This window comes from Podarcis bocagei (assembly GCF_964188305.1).
Source record: "Podarcis bocagei genome assembly, chromosome: 1".
Classification (NCBI taxonomy): Eukaryota; Metazoa; Chordata; class Lepidosauria; order Squamata; family Lacertidae; genus Podarcis; species Podarcis bocagei.
The window spans coordinates 66519320-66535285 of record NC_138125.1 but is presented as its reverse complement, the minus strand read 5'-3'; the positions used below and the strand labels follow the sequence as shown (position 1 = coordinate 66535285).

General features: G+C 40.7%; 1 protein-coding gene across 7 annotated transcripts in view; it reads left to right on the top strand.

Annotated features, from left to right (window-relative positions):
• DCDC1 (doublecortin domain containing 1) overlaps window positions 1–14779 on the top strand; it is a 271410-nt gene extending 256631 nt beyond the window's left edge. For 2 of the 7 annotated variants that reach the window (XM_081163133.1, XM_081163127.1), the window contains exons 39-40: window positions 2925–2987; window positions 3872–6007. In XM_081163133.1, coding sequence (XP_081019259.1) covers window positions 2925–2987 — 63 coding nt within the window. In that variant the 3' untranslated portion in view covers window positions 3872–6007. Of the gene's footprint in view, window positions 1–2924; window positions 2988–3152; window positions 3563–3871; window positions 6008–14390 lie in introns of those variants that run through there. The other 5 variants (XM_081163132.1, XM_081163131.1, XM_081163129.1 and 2 more) reach the window with 5 other exon arrangements.
• Window positions 14780–15966: the final 1187 nt, after the last annotated feature.

The following is a 15966-nucleotide window of genomic DNA, read 5'->3' as shown; positions in this document are numbered from 1 at the left end:
AGCTGCAAAATAACTTGAGCAAGCCAGTCCCTCTTCATTGTAAAATATGTCTAACTTTATTTTTCTATAAGCTGAATAATATATTATTTTCATAAATTAAATATGGGACTAAGGGACAATTCAGCTATTAGAATTTTGCATGGATTATTTGCAATATCCTGTTCATGGAAAAATGTGTGCTATGGTAACACACAAGAATGATGACTGATTCACACAGCCATATTTCTTTTTTAAAAAGTGGTGAGTTGGTGAAACCATACATGTGGCCAATCTTTTGACTGCTCTGATATGTGTTGATATTTACAGCTTGCTAACCTGGGAAACTTTCAGGTGAAACATGATCTTAACACATGTGAGATGTCTATTGAGGTATTTATATCACCACTATATCAGATTTGTGCCATCACCCATCCCTAACAGATCTGTCCAATTCAGAGAGTATTTTGGAGTTCAAAACATTTTCATGGCTCTGTTGTTGTGTTGATCCCCTAAATTAAATTATTCACACAGTGTATTTTCCCATTCACACAGGGACTAAAATCACTCCTGCGTCTTGAAATGTAACCTAGTCACTAAATAGGTCAGTTCTGTCAAGTAAATTTAGTACTTGCTCTTACCAATGCATCTTTTAAAAATATTATCTAAAATAGATTCTATGGATCATAGGGCTGCTTGATAAGAATTGAATACCACTCAATTATCTAAATACCTGATTATGTCAAATGTCTTCTAGCCTCCCCAATTTTTAATAAAGTTAGTAATTTCCGGTCATTGTACCTTATTGATTTGAATCAATTATTTCATTCCACACACCCCTTTAATATCAGCAGGACTCCTTTTTATCATTAAGCTGAAGTGCCACCAAACATCTCTGATCCTGGCAGCTTTCTCTGAGAAATGTAATTTCTGCTGCTATGGAAACATTAAGGTGATGCAAATGAAAATCAGGAGTGACAGACCAATGACCATACTATGTACAGAGTGTCCTCTGGAGAATTTGCCAGTCTGCACATCTCATAGGAAGGTTTTTCCTTAAACAGTTTTTTAAAATCCGTAATTAAAATGTTGACTTAATAGAGAGTTTTCTTGCACGTTGTTTTAAAAACAAAGCAAAAACAATTGACTCTGTGACTGTTTTCCTTCTTTCCTTCCTTCCTTCTTTGTCTACATCACTGCTATCATTGTCTTGTTAGAAATTGATTGTGTTGAACTAATAGAGTCTCACCTCACGTCTGGTTTTAAAATTCCAACTAAAAATTGTGGATCTATTTTGTTCCTTCAGCATCATTGAAAAAGAACTTTACCTTGGTTAACAACTTTGTCAATTGTGGGCCAAACAACTGATGACGTTAATAACATGGTTTGCCTGAGTGCAATGCAGGGGCCCTATACAAAATGGAACCGTGGCATGGAGTTAGGGAGACTGCAACCCAGGGCTCCTCATGTGGTCTCACTCACAATCAGGGGTCCCGTGGCTGCTATTTGCATGAGAGTTCCCCACCCCATGCAAATAGCCGTTATGGAGAACCCAATCTTGATTGGGACTGGAGGGCAAAAGGTTAAAGCTCTCCAAGCATTCACATCACACACTGGCTATTTGTGAAAGAAAAATGCTGTTCTCAAGGGATAATCACATTATTTACATCATGTGTAAAAGGTATATACACATTTACTGATTAAACAGACAAAAAGGAAACAGGTGCATGCAACTATAGCCAATTGAGCTCCATATTCCTGGTCTGGAGAGCCTTGTTCTTCCATCACCTTCACCATGCTGAGGTCACATGTACCAAGTTGGTATCAGATCTGCTGGCCTCCTTCACATTCCTGTGTCTCTGTACTAGTCCCTACACCCCTGCACGGTAGAAAGTAGACCTCATCCATTGCCACTTCCATTACATTCAGCGTGCTGGAGCATGTAAGAATGTGAGAGGGGACCCAACACCCTCTCTCCTCCTCCTGCTGCTGCTTTCTTTCCATTCTCTGCAACCCCAGAGACTATGCCACTCTTCCCTTTTTCACGTCTCTGAGTCTATATTACAAGGTACAGCAAGCTGCAGACAGTAAGAGATTAATGAAGAGCATCAGCAAGCGGAATCAAGAAATGTTCTTGATTATTTTAATGGCAGAGGGAGGGTGATTGCAGGCCCTGTAGCTGCACTGAAGAGGAGGCTATTTATTTTGGGTAATCTCTGGATAGGCTGTTGATGGGGGAATAATAATAATAATAATAATAATAATAATAATAATAATAATAATAATAATAATATATTAATACCCTGCCCATCTGGCTGGGTTTATTCTGGGGGAATAAATGGATGTGTGTGAGAGTGAGAGAGAATCAAAGACAAAATGAAGAAAAAAAAAAGGAAGGTGGCTTGGGGTTAGCTCTGGGATTGTCCACTTTTGATTTTGGCTTCAAGCACTGGTAGTATGTGTCCCAAACTACTTTTCCTCAATGGAACATGGCTTTCAATTTTAAAAAAAGCCTCAACTTTAAAAAGGTTGCCCCTGTCCCAGAAGACTGCAAAACCAGGAAGACACTTGAGTTACTGGAGATCTGCCATATGAAGCTGGTTAGCTTGGTGGATCAGAAGTTGCTGTACTTTGTCTCTCTGTATGTGGAAGCTCTGTATTAAGTCATGCTGTGAATGCATTCAAGCATTCAAAACATGCAGGGCAGAAGAAGTGCAAGTAAGGCCAAGCACACTGGAGAATTTAATGTCTTATGTTCCCTTGAAAAAGCTCAGTGTGCAAAAATGACCCTGGGAAGGAAATATTTTAAATAAAAAATTACTGCAGGACATGTAGCAGAATAGTTTTAGACAGTATGACTGAAGTCTTGGCAACACCATGATTCCTGTGAATTTCTTTTTTTAAAAAACTGCAGCAATATTAATAGTGACTTTTAAAAATATATACAGGTCAACACAAATGGCAGTCTTCTGGCTCTTACATGCAGAACTGATCAGCATTCCAACGACTAGGTAAGTAGTCATTGACGTTAAAAAAAATCTAGTTATTTTAGCCAGTGCCAACTCAGACTCATGAGGCATTCCATCCCTTTCAATAAATGTCGCTAAATCACAAGTAAATGTTCTTAGAATGTTTTAACTTGCTATTCAATTAATATCACTTGTATTATCCCATAGGTTTGGACCTCTGTATTTCCTAAACAGCACCAGTTTTAAAATCATTCCTTATTTTGCCATTTCTGTAGTCACTTCCAATGCAGCCAGTTTGAATTGCATTGGTAGGAAGTGATGTTGCTGCTCCCCAGTTAAGAATGTATCTTCCTTTAGAGAAGTGACCATGCCTAACCCCACACATTTTCCAGGAGAGCTGCATTGGGGTGGGGTCGTAACAAACATTTAACATATCTTGGCACAATCTGGCATAGAGTCAAGCATGTTTAAAACCATGGTCTATAATGCACTTAATTCTGCTAGTTCGTGACCAGTGGTGTGTGTGTGTGTGTTATTACACAAGGGTTCAGTCTTTCACAGAATGCATGGAACTTGCATTGCAGCAATGCTACTAGGAATACCACCCACCACCATTTTTTTTAAAATATGGGCAAAAAAATATGGGGGGGGGGACGCTATAAATAATTCAGAAATTAAATTAAAAGGAAAAATTTTCCATGTAAAAATTGCATAGATAAGTTGTTTGCTCTCCGGTGCCATCTTTATAGTTTATAACGCATTCAAAGCATTGTTTTTTGACTAATGTAGCTGAGTCCTTGGTTTAGCTCTGCGGACCTTTGCTGCTAATGCATTTTAGTGTTGCTAAAATGTATTAGGTTGGTATCCAGATTAGTTAACAAATGTTAATGGTTTCAGATGCATCATGTATTTTTCTGTCCCCTCAGTGACCTTTGGAGAGTGACAGCCAGAGACTAATCCATGCCAGGCAGACCACAGCTTATGCAGACAATTCTGTTTAATGAATGCCAGGGACTGCAGTAGATAAACAATAGCTCCTTTCCTCTTAGTCTTTATTCAGGATCACATTTTACAGTCGACTCTGGGATCTGTCCCATGATGATAAATTCCAGAGCCTAGAAGCCTACACTCCCAGTCTGGTCAGGATAGCATGGTTGCCCCCTAGACAGGTCCCTCTGTTCAGTTCTGCACCCAGATGGACCCACCACAGAACTACTTTCTCCCTCCACTATCCTCATCTTCTGCCCATGCATTCTATTTTTATCAAGAATTCAGGAACCAACCCTACTTGAGTGTAGTAAAGTGGGTGGTAATCTATGTATTCGCACCGAGTTCTCTGACCATCAGTCCAAAAAATATACCATAGTAGTTGAACAATCTCCACCTATTTCTGACTCACAATGCACTGAGCTTTCGCTAACTGGTAATATCTCCCTTAGTTAAGCAGTGAAACCAATAACATTCTCATCCATAAAGTCCTAGCTTCACTCCTGCTTTTACAGCACTGCCTCAAAGGAACTGTAAGCACCTCATATAACCATTCAGTGGAATGTGTGCTGGGGAGTTGCGGGTTGGGGGAGTTCAGCTTGCAAGCTGTTCCAGGCCATATACTTGGAACGTAACCTGACCACAATTAAGTGTCGCTCCAATTTTACAGTTTGCGTGTAAAAAGAGCTATCCACTTTTATCCTTTTGTAAAGTTTTATTTCTTGTAGCTATGGACAATGTTCAATGTCAAAAAGGAGGAACCTGAAATATTAAAGGCGGACAGTGAGTTCCAGAATTAAGCTTTTTGCTGGTTAGCAAATTGCTTTGAGAAATATGGATGTAGGAACCCCACAAGAAATAGCTATATTTTCTTTTAATGTTGTTGACCATAGACTCTCTTACATCTATGGATTTTCCCAGAATAAAGGCAGAATCTCTCCCAAGCAGTCTATCTCAACTGTGTTTTACATCCCTTTTGCTCTGCTGGAACAGCCAACAGCATTTAACATGACACCTGTTTTTTTTTAAGGGAACATCATAACACTTCCTGGTATTTTGCACCATATCATTAAAGATCACTAAACTTTTTCTTTGCTGTTCCTGTCTCTTTTTAATGTCTGCCTTTTCTTGCTAACAGTAAAGACCAATATTAATGGAAAACCCATTAAAAAAACTATTATCCAATGAAGAAAAAGTGAATGCACTCAAGTGTAAAAGGAAGACTTATCGATCAATTTCCAGCTAAACCTGGCTTGCCTGACACTTTGCAACAGTGGAATGTGTTTTTATTGCATGGCCAGGTAGTTCAGATTTCCGGTCATTTTTAGTAAAGACCCTTTTTATAACGTGGATAAAATTTTATCACAGAGCTATGAAAAGAAAATTAGGCTTCATAAGTCACATAGGACCTTGAAGAAACTGCTTCTATAAATTTTTTAAACATTATCAAACTTAATGCACCTGTTCTGACAAATTAGTGTTTATCTTCCCCCTCCCATAATTAACTAACGGATTTCCTTCCCCCCCCTCTCTTTTTTCCCATAAAAGAAGAAATTCTTTGGCTATCGGTGAATATTACCAGAAAACTGAAACTTTATCTGCAGATTTTAATTAATCGAAGATATAAGTTGAAAAGATTTTTGTGGTCGTTTCAACAACATGCCCACACTGGCTTATGTAAAATGTACAATGACAATATTTCATTGAGTTGACTTTTCTCTGACCTCTGCACAATATACTGGTTTTGGGAAATCAGTTAGTATGTGCAGCAGTTTTGAATGTACTGGAAATGCTGAGCAAAAAGGAGACGTATATCTTATGCCACATGAAATCACCAGAATTTGATGTTGTGTTCTCAGTGGTTTCCGAGCTACATGTATTAGTGTCACCTCTCAAAATAAATCAGCAATTTGAAGGTTATGGCTATTTAAAATAACTTTTAGTGCCTCTTAAGTACTTATGTAATTATAAGTTATCATTTAAATTACAAACTATTGTTATGTATTTTGGAGATCTATATTTCTGTCTGAATCTTTTGAAACAATTTATAATATTCCAATTACAGTTTGTCATAAAAAACCTATAAAACAGTAAAGTTATTTTTAGAGCTATCTCTGGATTCAGTGTCCTTCATAATAAAAAGTTTTGACTGAAACTACATGCATTCAATGATCCATATGATTATAGGGAACAAAAAGGACCCCATTAAATGCAATAGACAGCAGCAATCTGTGCAAGCAAAGGACTTGGCTCTGCCTTTGAAATTAATGGAGGAATTCATTTTAGGCAGCTGTGCAACTGAATTTCTGCTCCTGGAATAGAAAAAAAAGCAGCCCAATACAATTTTACAAAAATATGTGTTTGTTAGAACATATACTTTGAATACAGAAAGTCCCATGTTCCATTCTTTGTAATCTAAGTTAAAAGGGATCAGACAGCAGGAGATGGGAGCCAAAAACTTAGGTTGATGGACAGAGAATTTGACCTGCTCTGAGTCAGCTCTTACATTCTTAAATGAGGGCTCATAGCAAAACTATATGGCTAGAGTTATATGGTGACAAAGAATGCTTTTTATATCAATCACCTCATATTTTCATGAATTTGAGAAGGCTTCCATCTGACCACATTCTCTTTTTGAAGGCTGCTTCATCAATAATACAATGCCTCGCTTGGTTGGAAGGTTCTGAAGGCTTTCTGGTTGAGGGAGGGGGATGAAGAGAGATATTAATACAGTGGTACTTCGGGTTAAGAACTTAATTCGTTCTGGAGTTCTATTCTTAACCTGAAATTGTTCTTAACCTGAGGTACCACTTTAGCTAATGGGGCCTTCGGCTGCCGCCACACAATTTCTGTTCTCATCTTGAAGCAAAGTTCTTAACCCGAGGTACTATTTCTGGGTTAGCGGAGTCTGTAACCTGAAGTGTCTGTAACCCAAGGTACCACTGTAGTTATTGTCCTGAATATAAAAGTGCTTTGGCTGGAGGAGCAAGTTCTCCTGTTTGTGCTATCAAGTGTGATTTAAGTAGAAATAAATCAATAAACTAGAGATGCCATGTTTTCATTAAAATGGCATTTGATCTCATTAGTTTACATTATGATGAAAGTGCAAGGGATGTATTAGCCCAGTCACTCAAGTGGGAACAAATTTGTTTTCATTCCTGGCATTCTGCAACTGGTTATTTCTAGAAATAAATTTCTAAAGTGGAGCACTTCTGCTTTGCAGAGAAGGATCAAAAGATGGAGGTGCAACAGTTCAGTGACAGACCATATGTTTACATGTGGAAAGTCCCAGGTTCATAGGAAGATAGGAAGCTGGCTTATATTGAGTCAGATCTACTCAATCGATCTCAGCGTTGTCTATGCCAGGGGTAGGGACTCCTCCAAAGATCCCAGCTTTGGCCTGCAAGATCATGTTTCACAAACCACACCTGCCATCAACTGACATCATTGGACGATGTCATCTGATGAGCGGGGTTCAATCCTGCCAAGTGCTGCTTCGCCAGTTTGTTCCCTGGCTGCAGGATTGCGCTCTGCAGTCACCAGCTTCAAAGTGGGATCCAAAATGAATCTTGTGGTTGTGTGTGCAAACCCTTAATAAAAATGTTAGATAAAATTTGTGAGCGTCTAACCCTAGCAGCAGAACGTTGCTGAAGTTGCTGGCCTCTTACATTTTTTTTGTAACCTTAGGCTTTTCTGCCTTGCAACTTCGCATCTGGAAATGCCAAATCCAACTTAAAATATTATTAAGTTGTTTCAAATGCAACTCTCACCACTAGGTGGTGCCTTATCTCACCTAAATCCCTATGTCTATGTAAATACTAATAATATTATAAAGGTATTTTTTGCCACACACCCATTTTTTCAAATATACTAAATGAAATGAAGGAATACAGAATGGGGTGGGGAAAAATTCTTTCCATGAAAATAAGGATTTGCTCTAAGCCTTACTGCAGTATGTGTGGATATAGGATTGCCATTTATAAGCCCTTTCTCTTTTCCAGCATTTATCTTTTTAAAAAAATGAAAATAAAATCCAAATTTGAAACCTTGTTAGAATGTCAGAAGTTTGCAGATGGGGGGGGGGGGGACTCAGAAAGAAAAAAATATGGTACACCTTTCCAAATCCCAGGACTCCCACTCTCAATAAATTGAAGACAATATTAAACCATATGTGGCAGTTCTTATATGCCATCAGTTGTCAACTTCCTTCCATAACATAATACATTGTTCTATTATCATCAGATTTTAAAGAGAATAAGGGTGCAATCCTGAATTGCCCCCCATGAGCTTGGCGTGGATTTATGGAGCGGTGGGGCCACCACCACAGCCCTGCCACATGGCAGCTTGGAGAGATGTTGTGGGGCATGCAGACATGGGCATAGCCAGGATTTTTGTTGGGAGGGGGACAGGCCTTTTCTTAGGGGGCAGAACCTCAGTTAGCTATGTATTTTTATTGATTTTTAGTGATTTAGGGGGGCAGCTGCCCCCTCTGGCTATGCCCATGGATGCTGATTTCTGCGCCAGCCAAGACATTCTGCGCCAGCTCAGCCCTCAGGTGCCCTCAGTACTATCATTTAGGTACCATGCAAGAACATTTCAGGATTTTAAAGAACTTTTAAAGCATTTTTAACTTGGAGTAGTCTTTATTTTTTGATTGCTGCTGTTTTTGTTTGTTATGTTAGTGTTTAAGCCACCGCAGGAACTTCAATTTATGTTGACAATACAAGATAAAAAAGGATGTAAGTATTTAAATCATTGACTAGATAATTATGGGATAAAGAGGTGTGATTGCAGGGCCGCACAGTTCTAATCTTGGACAAAAATGAGTGAAACTTTTTAGGAAACATTAAAGTGAATGGTTTACACTCAGCCATACATTCAATAGGTCTCTCTAGTTCTTTATCTATCTACCTTCAAAGTCAGTTGAAACATAGTGCCTGCAATCCAGCAACAGGCACACTAGTTTCTTTCAAATACAGTGATACCTTGGGTTACATACACTTCAGGTTACATACGCTTCAGGTTACACACTCCGCTAACCCAGAAATAGTGCTTCAGGTTAAGAACTTTGCTTCAGGATAAGAACAGAAATCGGGCTCTGGCGGTGCGGCGGCAGCAGGAGGCCCCATTAGCTAAAGTGGTGCTTCAGGTTAAGAACAGTTTCAGGTTAAGAACGGACTTCCAGAACGAATTAAGTACTTAACCCGAGGTACCACTGTACATTTGTTTATCATGCACTCTTACATAGAGGATAAAGTTACCAGTTGGCACACACACACCATAGCTGTCAACGTTTCCCTTTTTTTAAGGGAAATTCCCTTATTCCGAATAGGATTCCTCACAAGAAAAGGGAAAACTTGACAGCTATCACACACACACACACACACACACACACACACACACACAGAGAGAGAGAGAGGGGGGGGATTGGGGGGATTGATTAAGCTATTATGATATCATGAAATACTCCCATATATTTTGACACTTTGGGATGAGTTTTTAGCAACAGAACATTTACAATTAGTGTGGCTGATAAGAGGGAATAAAGTTCACAAAAGGCCTGGGCATAGACAAGAAGAGGAACGGAGCATGAAGTAGCCAAAGAGAAAGGGAAGAAAGGAAGGGCATTGACAGGAGCAAGCCAGGAGTAAATCACACCAAGCAAGTTGAAGTTAACTCTTCATTAGCAAAAACATGATCTGCACAGGCAGGTCTTGCTTCCATGAAGCACTTGCTGAGTGAGACTGAAGGTCCCCGCCTCCCCACAGCTGCCTAAGTCCTCTCCTCGCCAGGGTTTTCCCTAAGCAATCTGAGACTGTGTCTGTGTGAAGCTAACTTCTCTGCACTCTTCATGCCTCTCCTGGTCCTGGGATACCAGTGGGGAGGGGAGTTTGTTGCAGCAGGAGGGGGATACACCCGTGACTCTTCACCAGCTGGACTCATCTCTGCCTCTTGGCCTCCCTCCTCTCCTGCTTCAGCTTCTGCCTGTGATTCTGGACTTCTCTCTGCTACAGGCTCCCCTCACTCACTGAACCCTGTTACCTCCTCCCAGTCCGCTCCCTCTTTTCCCTGCGATCACTCATCATTGTCCCACCACCAATCCCCAGCTTCTGAGCCTTCTTCCTGTGCGGGTTCCCCAGCTGGTTCCTGCCACCTTTCCTCTACCTCCAGTCTGTGACAGGCCCACAGGAAAGTTGGGGGGGGGAGGGCCCATGGGAAAGGTGTCTGCATTCTTTTATATTTCTTTTACATGCAGGAATGTATCGATGATATAAAAAGGAATTTATTTATGAAAATAAATGCCCCTGATCATGCTATCATAAATCCACGTAAGTAATGATTTCAGTGTATTCTACTGATATATGCCAAGACAAAGGGCATGGCCCATATATTCTTTGTGAGGTTGCTACAGTTCAAATCTACACTGGGGTGCACATTGCAAAGATGGTGAAAGCTGACACAAACCTGTAAATGTTACTTATTAATGGCCTCTGTTAATAGCAGGGTGGGGTGGGGAGCCTGTGTTAAATTGTTCAAATGGCTGCTGTGTTTTAAAGCTGAAATAAATTTAATTCCGGTTGCTTCACGTAAGTGAAATAGGTCACTACCTTTACTTCAGAAAGCTTTCCCCCGCCTTTCCCATCATAGCAATTTGCGAAGTCTTGAGGAACTAAAAAGTCTACCTCCTTTCCATTTGGGATTTTAATTATTTTTAAGTCAACGTGGAGATAAACTGAAATGTGTTTATGTGTTGCTGAGCTTCAGCAAGACGCCTTTGATTTGAAACCAAGGTGCAGCTCTTGCACAGAGTCACCACATTTGAAATGACATTTATTTTCTCCACGATGCTGTATGACCCACTTATATCTGTCCCACACTCCTGCCGAGAGATTTAATATTGAATGGAGGTGGGGATAAACACTGCCTCCATCCAACAATTCCCCTCCTCTTTCTCTCTGAAGATTCTGTCCTTGTCAAATGTAACACAGCTGCTCTACCTGGGTGAGGCTAGATTTGTCTGAAACAAGGAAATGAATTTCATCCACTGGCACGGGGACATTCTAAATAACAGCCAAATAAGGTTTTACTTAGTGGCCTCCTATGCACCTGCCCAGTAAAAACCAGCTGTTTTCCCCACACCCCTAAATGGTCCGTTTGACACTCAAAGGGCTAGCGGCTGATTTGGAAAAGATAATGCCGCCTTTTTGTTTTGTTCTGGCAAGGAATGAGAAGCCTTTTCAACATTCCTGGCTTGGAGCTCTTCCATTGCCACTAACAGCTGAGGTGTTTATACAGTTCATGGTTTCTAGGGTGACTGTATGTTTACCAATCTCTGAGCAGGCCATGCAGGCTGACTCTTGAGAACACATTCGCTACAAAGTGTGGATGACAGGATACCATCATCAGCCAGATCTCCAGTCCAGAAGCAGATATCATCAGACCAAGTGTTTTAGCTACATATGGAAACATTGGAGGCTCATCATTAAGGGTGGCTGGGGTAGCGTCCTCCCGTCTGCAGGAGCTCCCCCAAAACCAGAGCCCCTTTCACCTGAAGACTCTTGCTTCTTTGCCCCAGTGGCAACTTTAGTATCTTGTTGTTTCGGCTACTAATGACACTGCAATGTGTCTCATCCATTGACTGAACTTCCAGTGGTTCATGTGTGACTTCCTTCCTGGTCCCTTGCGCCCAGCTATCACTCCATCTGTGGAATTTTCGAGGCTATGGTTTAGTAACCAGTAGCACTCACAGTGTTTTATTTCATTGTTGGATTGAAGAGTTTTAGACACCTTGAAAACTTGCTGTAAGTCTGTGTTTGGAGCTAGACGGACCTGTGGTCCAACTCTGCATAAGGCAGATTCCTGTTCTTTTAAAACAATACAGTAACAAGTATTTCTTTTTTGATTTTTGATTTCTTTGAAAAAGAATGTAAGAAAACAAAATTCAAGCATCATCAAACAAGAAATGTCACATTATGTGGATACAATACAACAATGAACAATCTTCACCAAATTAGCAATTTATTTTCTCATATATTTATTACTATCATCATCATTTGTTTGGGGCTTTTGTGCTGTTTCGATGTTGCCGGCCTGTTTAGCAAAAGCTGCTGGCCTTGTTATCTTCATATTATTTGGAGTTATTTTCTGCAAATTCTACTGCACTGTGAGTACAGTACAGGTGGGTGTTAAAGAATCACCTTCCTCCCAAATGGCAAATGCAAAATGTGACAACTTTGCAAAATGGCTTAGGCATGGAGACAGGAGCTAAAGCCAAGGCACTTATTAAGACACAATATGTCTGCTATGAAATAAGTCTCTTTGTGTTTAGCATTTAACTTGCTCTCAGGTGAGTGAATACAGGATCAAAGCCTAGGCATTGGTTTAGGGTTGGCATGGGGGAGAGCAGGGTTCTTGTGACTTTAAAAGCTATATGGTATGCAGAATTTCAACAGGTTAAGCTTTTCTGGTATGGAAATAGAATTATAGGGAAAACTTCACCTGTGGCCTGTAATAAAGTGATGGTGGGAGATAAGGGGAAAACATCGAACTGTGAGCATATGCTGCAGTCTTTCAATACCTTGCTAAACATGATTGAGTTGGCTTGGAGACAGATAATCTATTATGCATATAAATGCCAACATTATTAAATCAAAGGGAGTTATTTCTGTAGAAGGGGTGACAGTAAGCAGGGGACTGTGCAACGGAGCAGCTCTGCTCTTCATTTGCACTATTGTTTCATACATCAATGCTGGGAATTTTCCAGCCCACCTAGTACATTATGACAGCAGTTTATTGAGCATTGATCCTGACTTTTTTGAAGGGAGAATAGACAACATTGGCTATTTAATGTGAGGAGATTTCACCCCTCCCATATCCAAGAATCTGCTGATGTGCTGTGCTGATTCTCCAGAGAGGAGGGGGCGGTTTTCTGCTCTCTACTTATTCCGCTTCAGCCTCATATCAAAGAGAGAGAGAGAGACTGTGTGTGATCTCTGTATAGATAAGGTTGCTGCTAAGAGCAGCTGCAGACACTCAGTGCAGTTCAGCATTTTCGTTTAGACCTCATTTAGCTCTGTATATAGTTGTGTATTATAGTTGTAGATAGAATAAAGAAGATATTTTACAGAGCTGCTCTCCAAGTCGTTTATGCTCTGTTATACTCTACTATACTCTGCTGTGTGACGACTGTCTTCTTCTGGAAGTGAATCCGGTGCTCACAACTCTAAGCTGTGAGTCCACAGCACTTTGACCTGTTCCTGTCCAGAAGGTGGTCTCTGGAAGTGCTAGCCAGCTCGCCTAGCCCAGTCGGAGCTGAAGTGGATGAGTCCAGTTCGTGGCACTGGCTCAAGGGCGATGCTGACAAAGAAGCTGGTAAAATGTGGTCTTGACTATGCTACCACTCAGTAAAATGTGGTCTTGACTATGCTACCACTCCTGGAGAAGAGTGACTAGTGGGGTGCCACAGGGTTCTGTCTTGGGCCCGGTCTTATTCAACATCTTTATCAATGGCTTGGATGATGGACTCAAGGGCATCCTGATCAAATTTGCAGATGACACCAAACTGGGAGGGGTGGCTAACACCCCAGAGGACAGGATCACACTTCAAAACGACCTTGACAGATTAGAGAACTGGGCCAAAACAAACAAGATGAACTTTAACAGGGAGAAATGTAAAGTATTGTACTTGGGCAAAAAAAATGAGAGGCACAAATATAAGATGGGTGACACCTGGCTTGAGAGCAGTACATGTGAAAAGGATCTAGGAGTCTTGGTTGACCACAAACTTGACATGAGCCAACAGTGTGACGCGGCAGCTAAAAAAGCCAATGCAATTCTGGGCTGCATCAATAGGAGTATAGCATCTAGATCAAGGGAAGTAATAGTGCCACTGTATTCTTCTCTGGTCAGACCTCACCTGGAGTACTGTGTCCAGTTCTGGGCACCACAGTTCAAGAAGGACACTGACAAACTGGAACATGTCCAGAGGAGGGCAACCAAAATGGTCAAAGGCCTGGAAACGATGCCTTATGAGGAACGGCTAAGGGAGCTGGGCATGTTTGGCCTGGAGAAGAGGAGGTTAAGGGGTGATATGATAGCCATGTTCAAATATATAAAAGGATGTCACATAGAGGAGGGAGAAAGGTTGTTTTCTGCTGCTCCAGAGAAGCGGACACGGAGCAATAGATCCAAACTACAAGAAAGAAGATTCCACCTAAACATTAGGAAGAACTTCCTGACAGTAAGAGCTGTTTGACAGTGGAATTTGCTGCCAAGGAGTGTGGTGGAGTCTCCTACTTTGGAGGTCTTTAAGCAGAGGCTTGACAACCATATGTCAGGAGTGCTCTGATGGTGTTTCCTGCTTGGCAGGGGGTTGGACTCGATGGCCCTTGTGGTCTCTTCCAACTCTATGATTCTATTATTCTGTCATAATGAGCACTCTTTCTTATTTGTTTTCAGGGAGAATTTAGGTGATGTTGCATCAAAGCAAGATGTTACATCCCACACTTTGCAGTGCATTTTCCCTTCACTTTCCTTCTTGCAAAAAGTCTGATATTTGGGAGAACTGGGCTTGTGGTGCAAGACCTCCCAATCAGCTATAAATGTGTAGCCTGAACTTGTCAGATTGCATCACACCTGAAAATAGTGACAGTCTAGCAGCGTCCAGAGACGATTTGCCAGGAAAGAAATGATCTGAATTTTTGCAGGAAGCAGAAACAACGAGAAAAAGGCTTCAGTCTTCATCTTATTAGGAAAACACAAACTGACTTGGGTGGATGAAGCCAGCACTTCGGTTCTAGGGAAAGGATGCAAAACAATTCAGAGCACTGCTAAATTCTCCTACAGTAGGAAAGTGATAGGTATATATGGAAATGATCCATCAAAGCTCAGCACTTTTAAATCCCATTGGCTTTACCTGTGGAATTTAGTATGTCCCTAAAACTGTCCCATCAGAATTAATGGGACTTAAAATGTTGAACTGAATTGTGCTTTGTGTTTGGACAAAGTGGTATCCTAAAGTACAGTGTTTCCCTTATGGAATTTTTTTTTTGGCTAGGATAATAACTTTACATAGACTAGATAGTTTCAGTAGATGCTGTATTCTGTTCACATTCTGTCCGTCATATTAATACGTGTTCCCTATTCCTACCTTGCTCAAGGTAATGAGGCTTCAGCTTTTAAACCTGGAGCTCATTGGCTTTAAATTGTGTTTGTAGTGGCCTTAAATTTCCGTAACCGCGGTGTGGCTTTTAGAATTACAGGAACTGTAGTTGTTAAAGAAGAAGAAGAAGATTTAAGAGAAATATTATTGATGTACTTTGGTCTCTCAAGAAAAATGTTGTGGGTGACCTTACACGTGAGCCGTATCTTTGTACTTCAGCATGCAATTTATAGAGATGGAGATGTGTTCTGCCTACATAAACTACGGCAAAAGATTAGGTGGTGCCTCCATCTTTCTGATCTTGCCCACCAAAATACAAATGTCTTTGAAAGCGAAGTGAATTCTGTCGAAATACAAATGTGTCTTCCTTCAGCCTTATCTTGACTGGTGGCATTTTATTCAATTACCTTCTATTGTTGAAATTTAGATGTTTCCACAGAAGTAATTATAATGGGAAAACTAAACTGCTACTGTTATGGGCAAAACAGGATTGTCAAACTATGACATCTTTGGCATTTTATTTCTTATCCTCTATTGTGAAAGAACCAGTACAAAGCATCATATCTTTCTCTTGTCAGGGCCTAGATATGAACCAGATGAGCTGTTTCTCTCTGGTGCCGGTTAAGTCTAGGCTGGCAGTTTCCCATGTCCCTCACCTTGTTGCAGTCTGCGCAAGCAGAGTTGCAGTCCACACTGCATCCTTCAGCCCACCATTGTGCCATTTGTGTGATTGCAAAACCTGGTGTTATGCCAAGATCTGCCCTTCAGTGTCTCAAATTATTTCTTCCTCTGCAAAGCAGGCTTCTATTCTTCCACCTCATTCTCAGGGCACTTCCGATAATAGAAATATCTAAACAGACTATAAATGCTTTA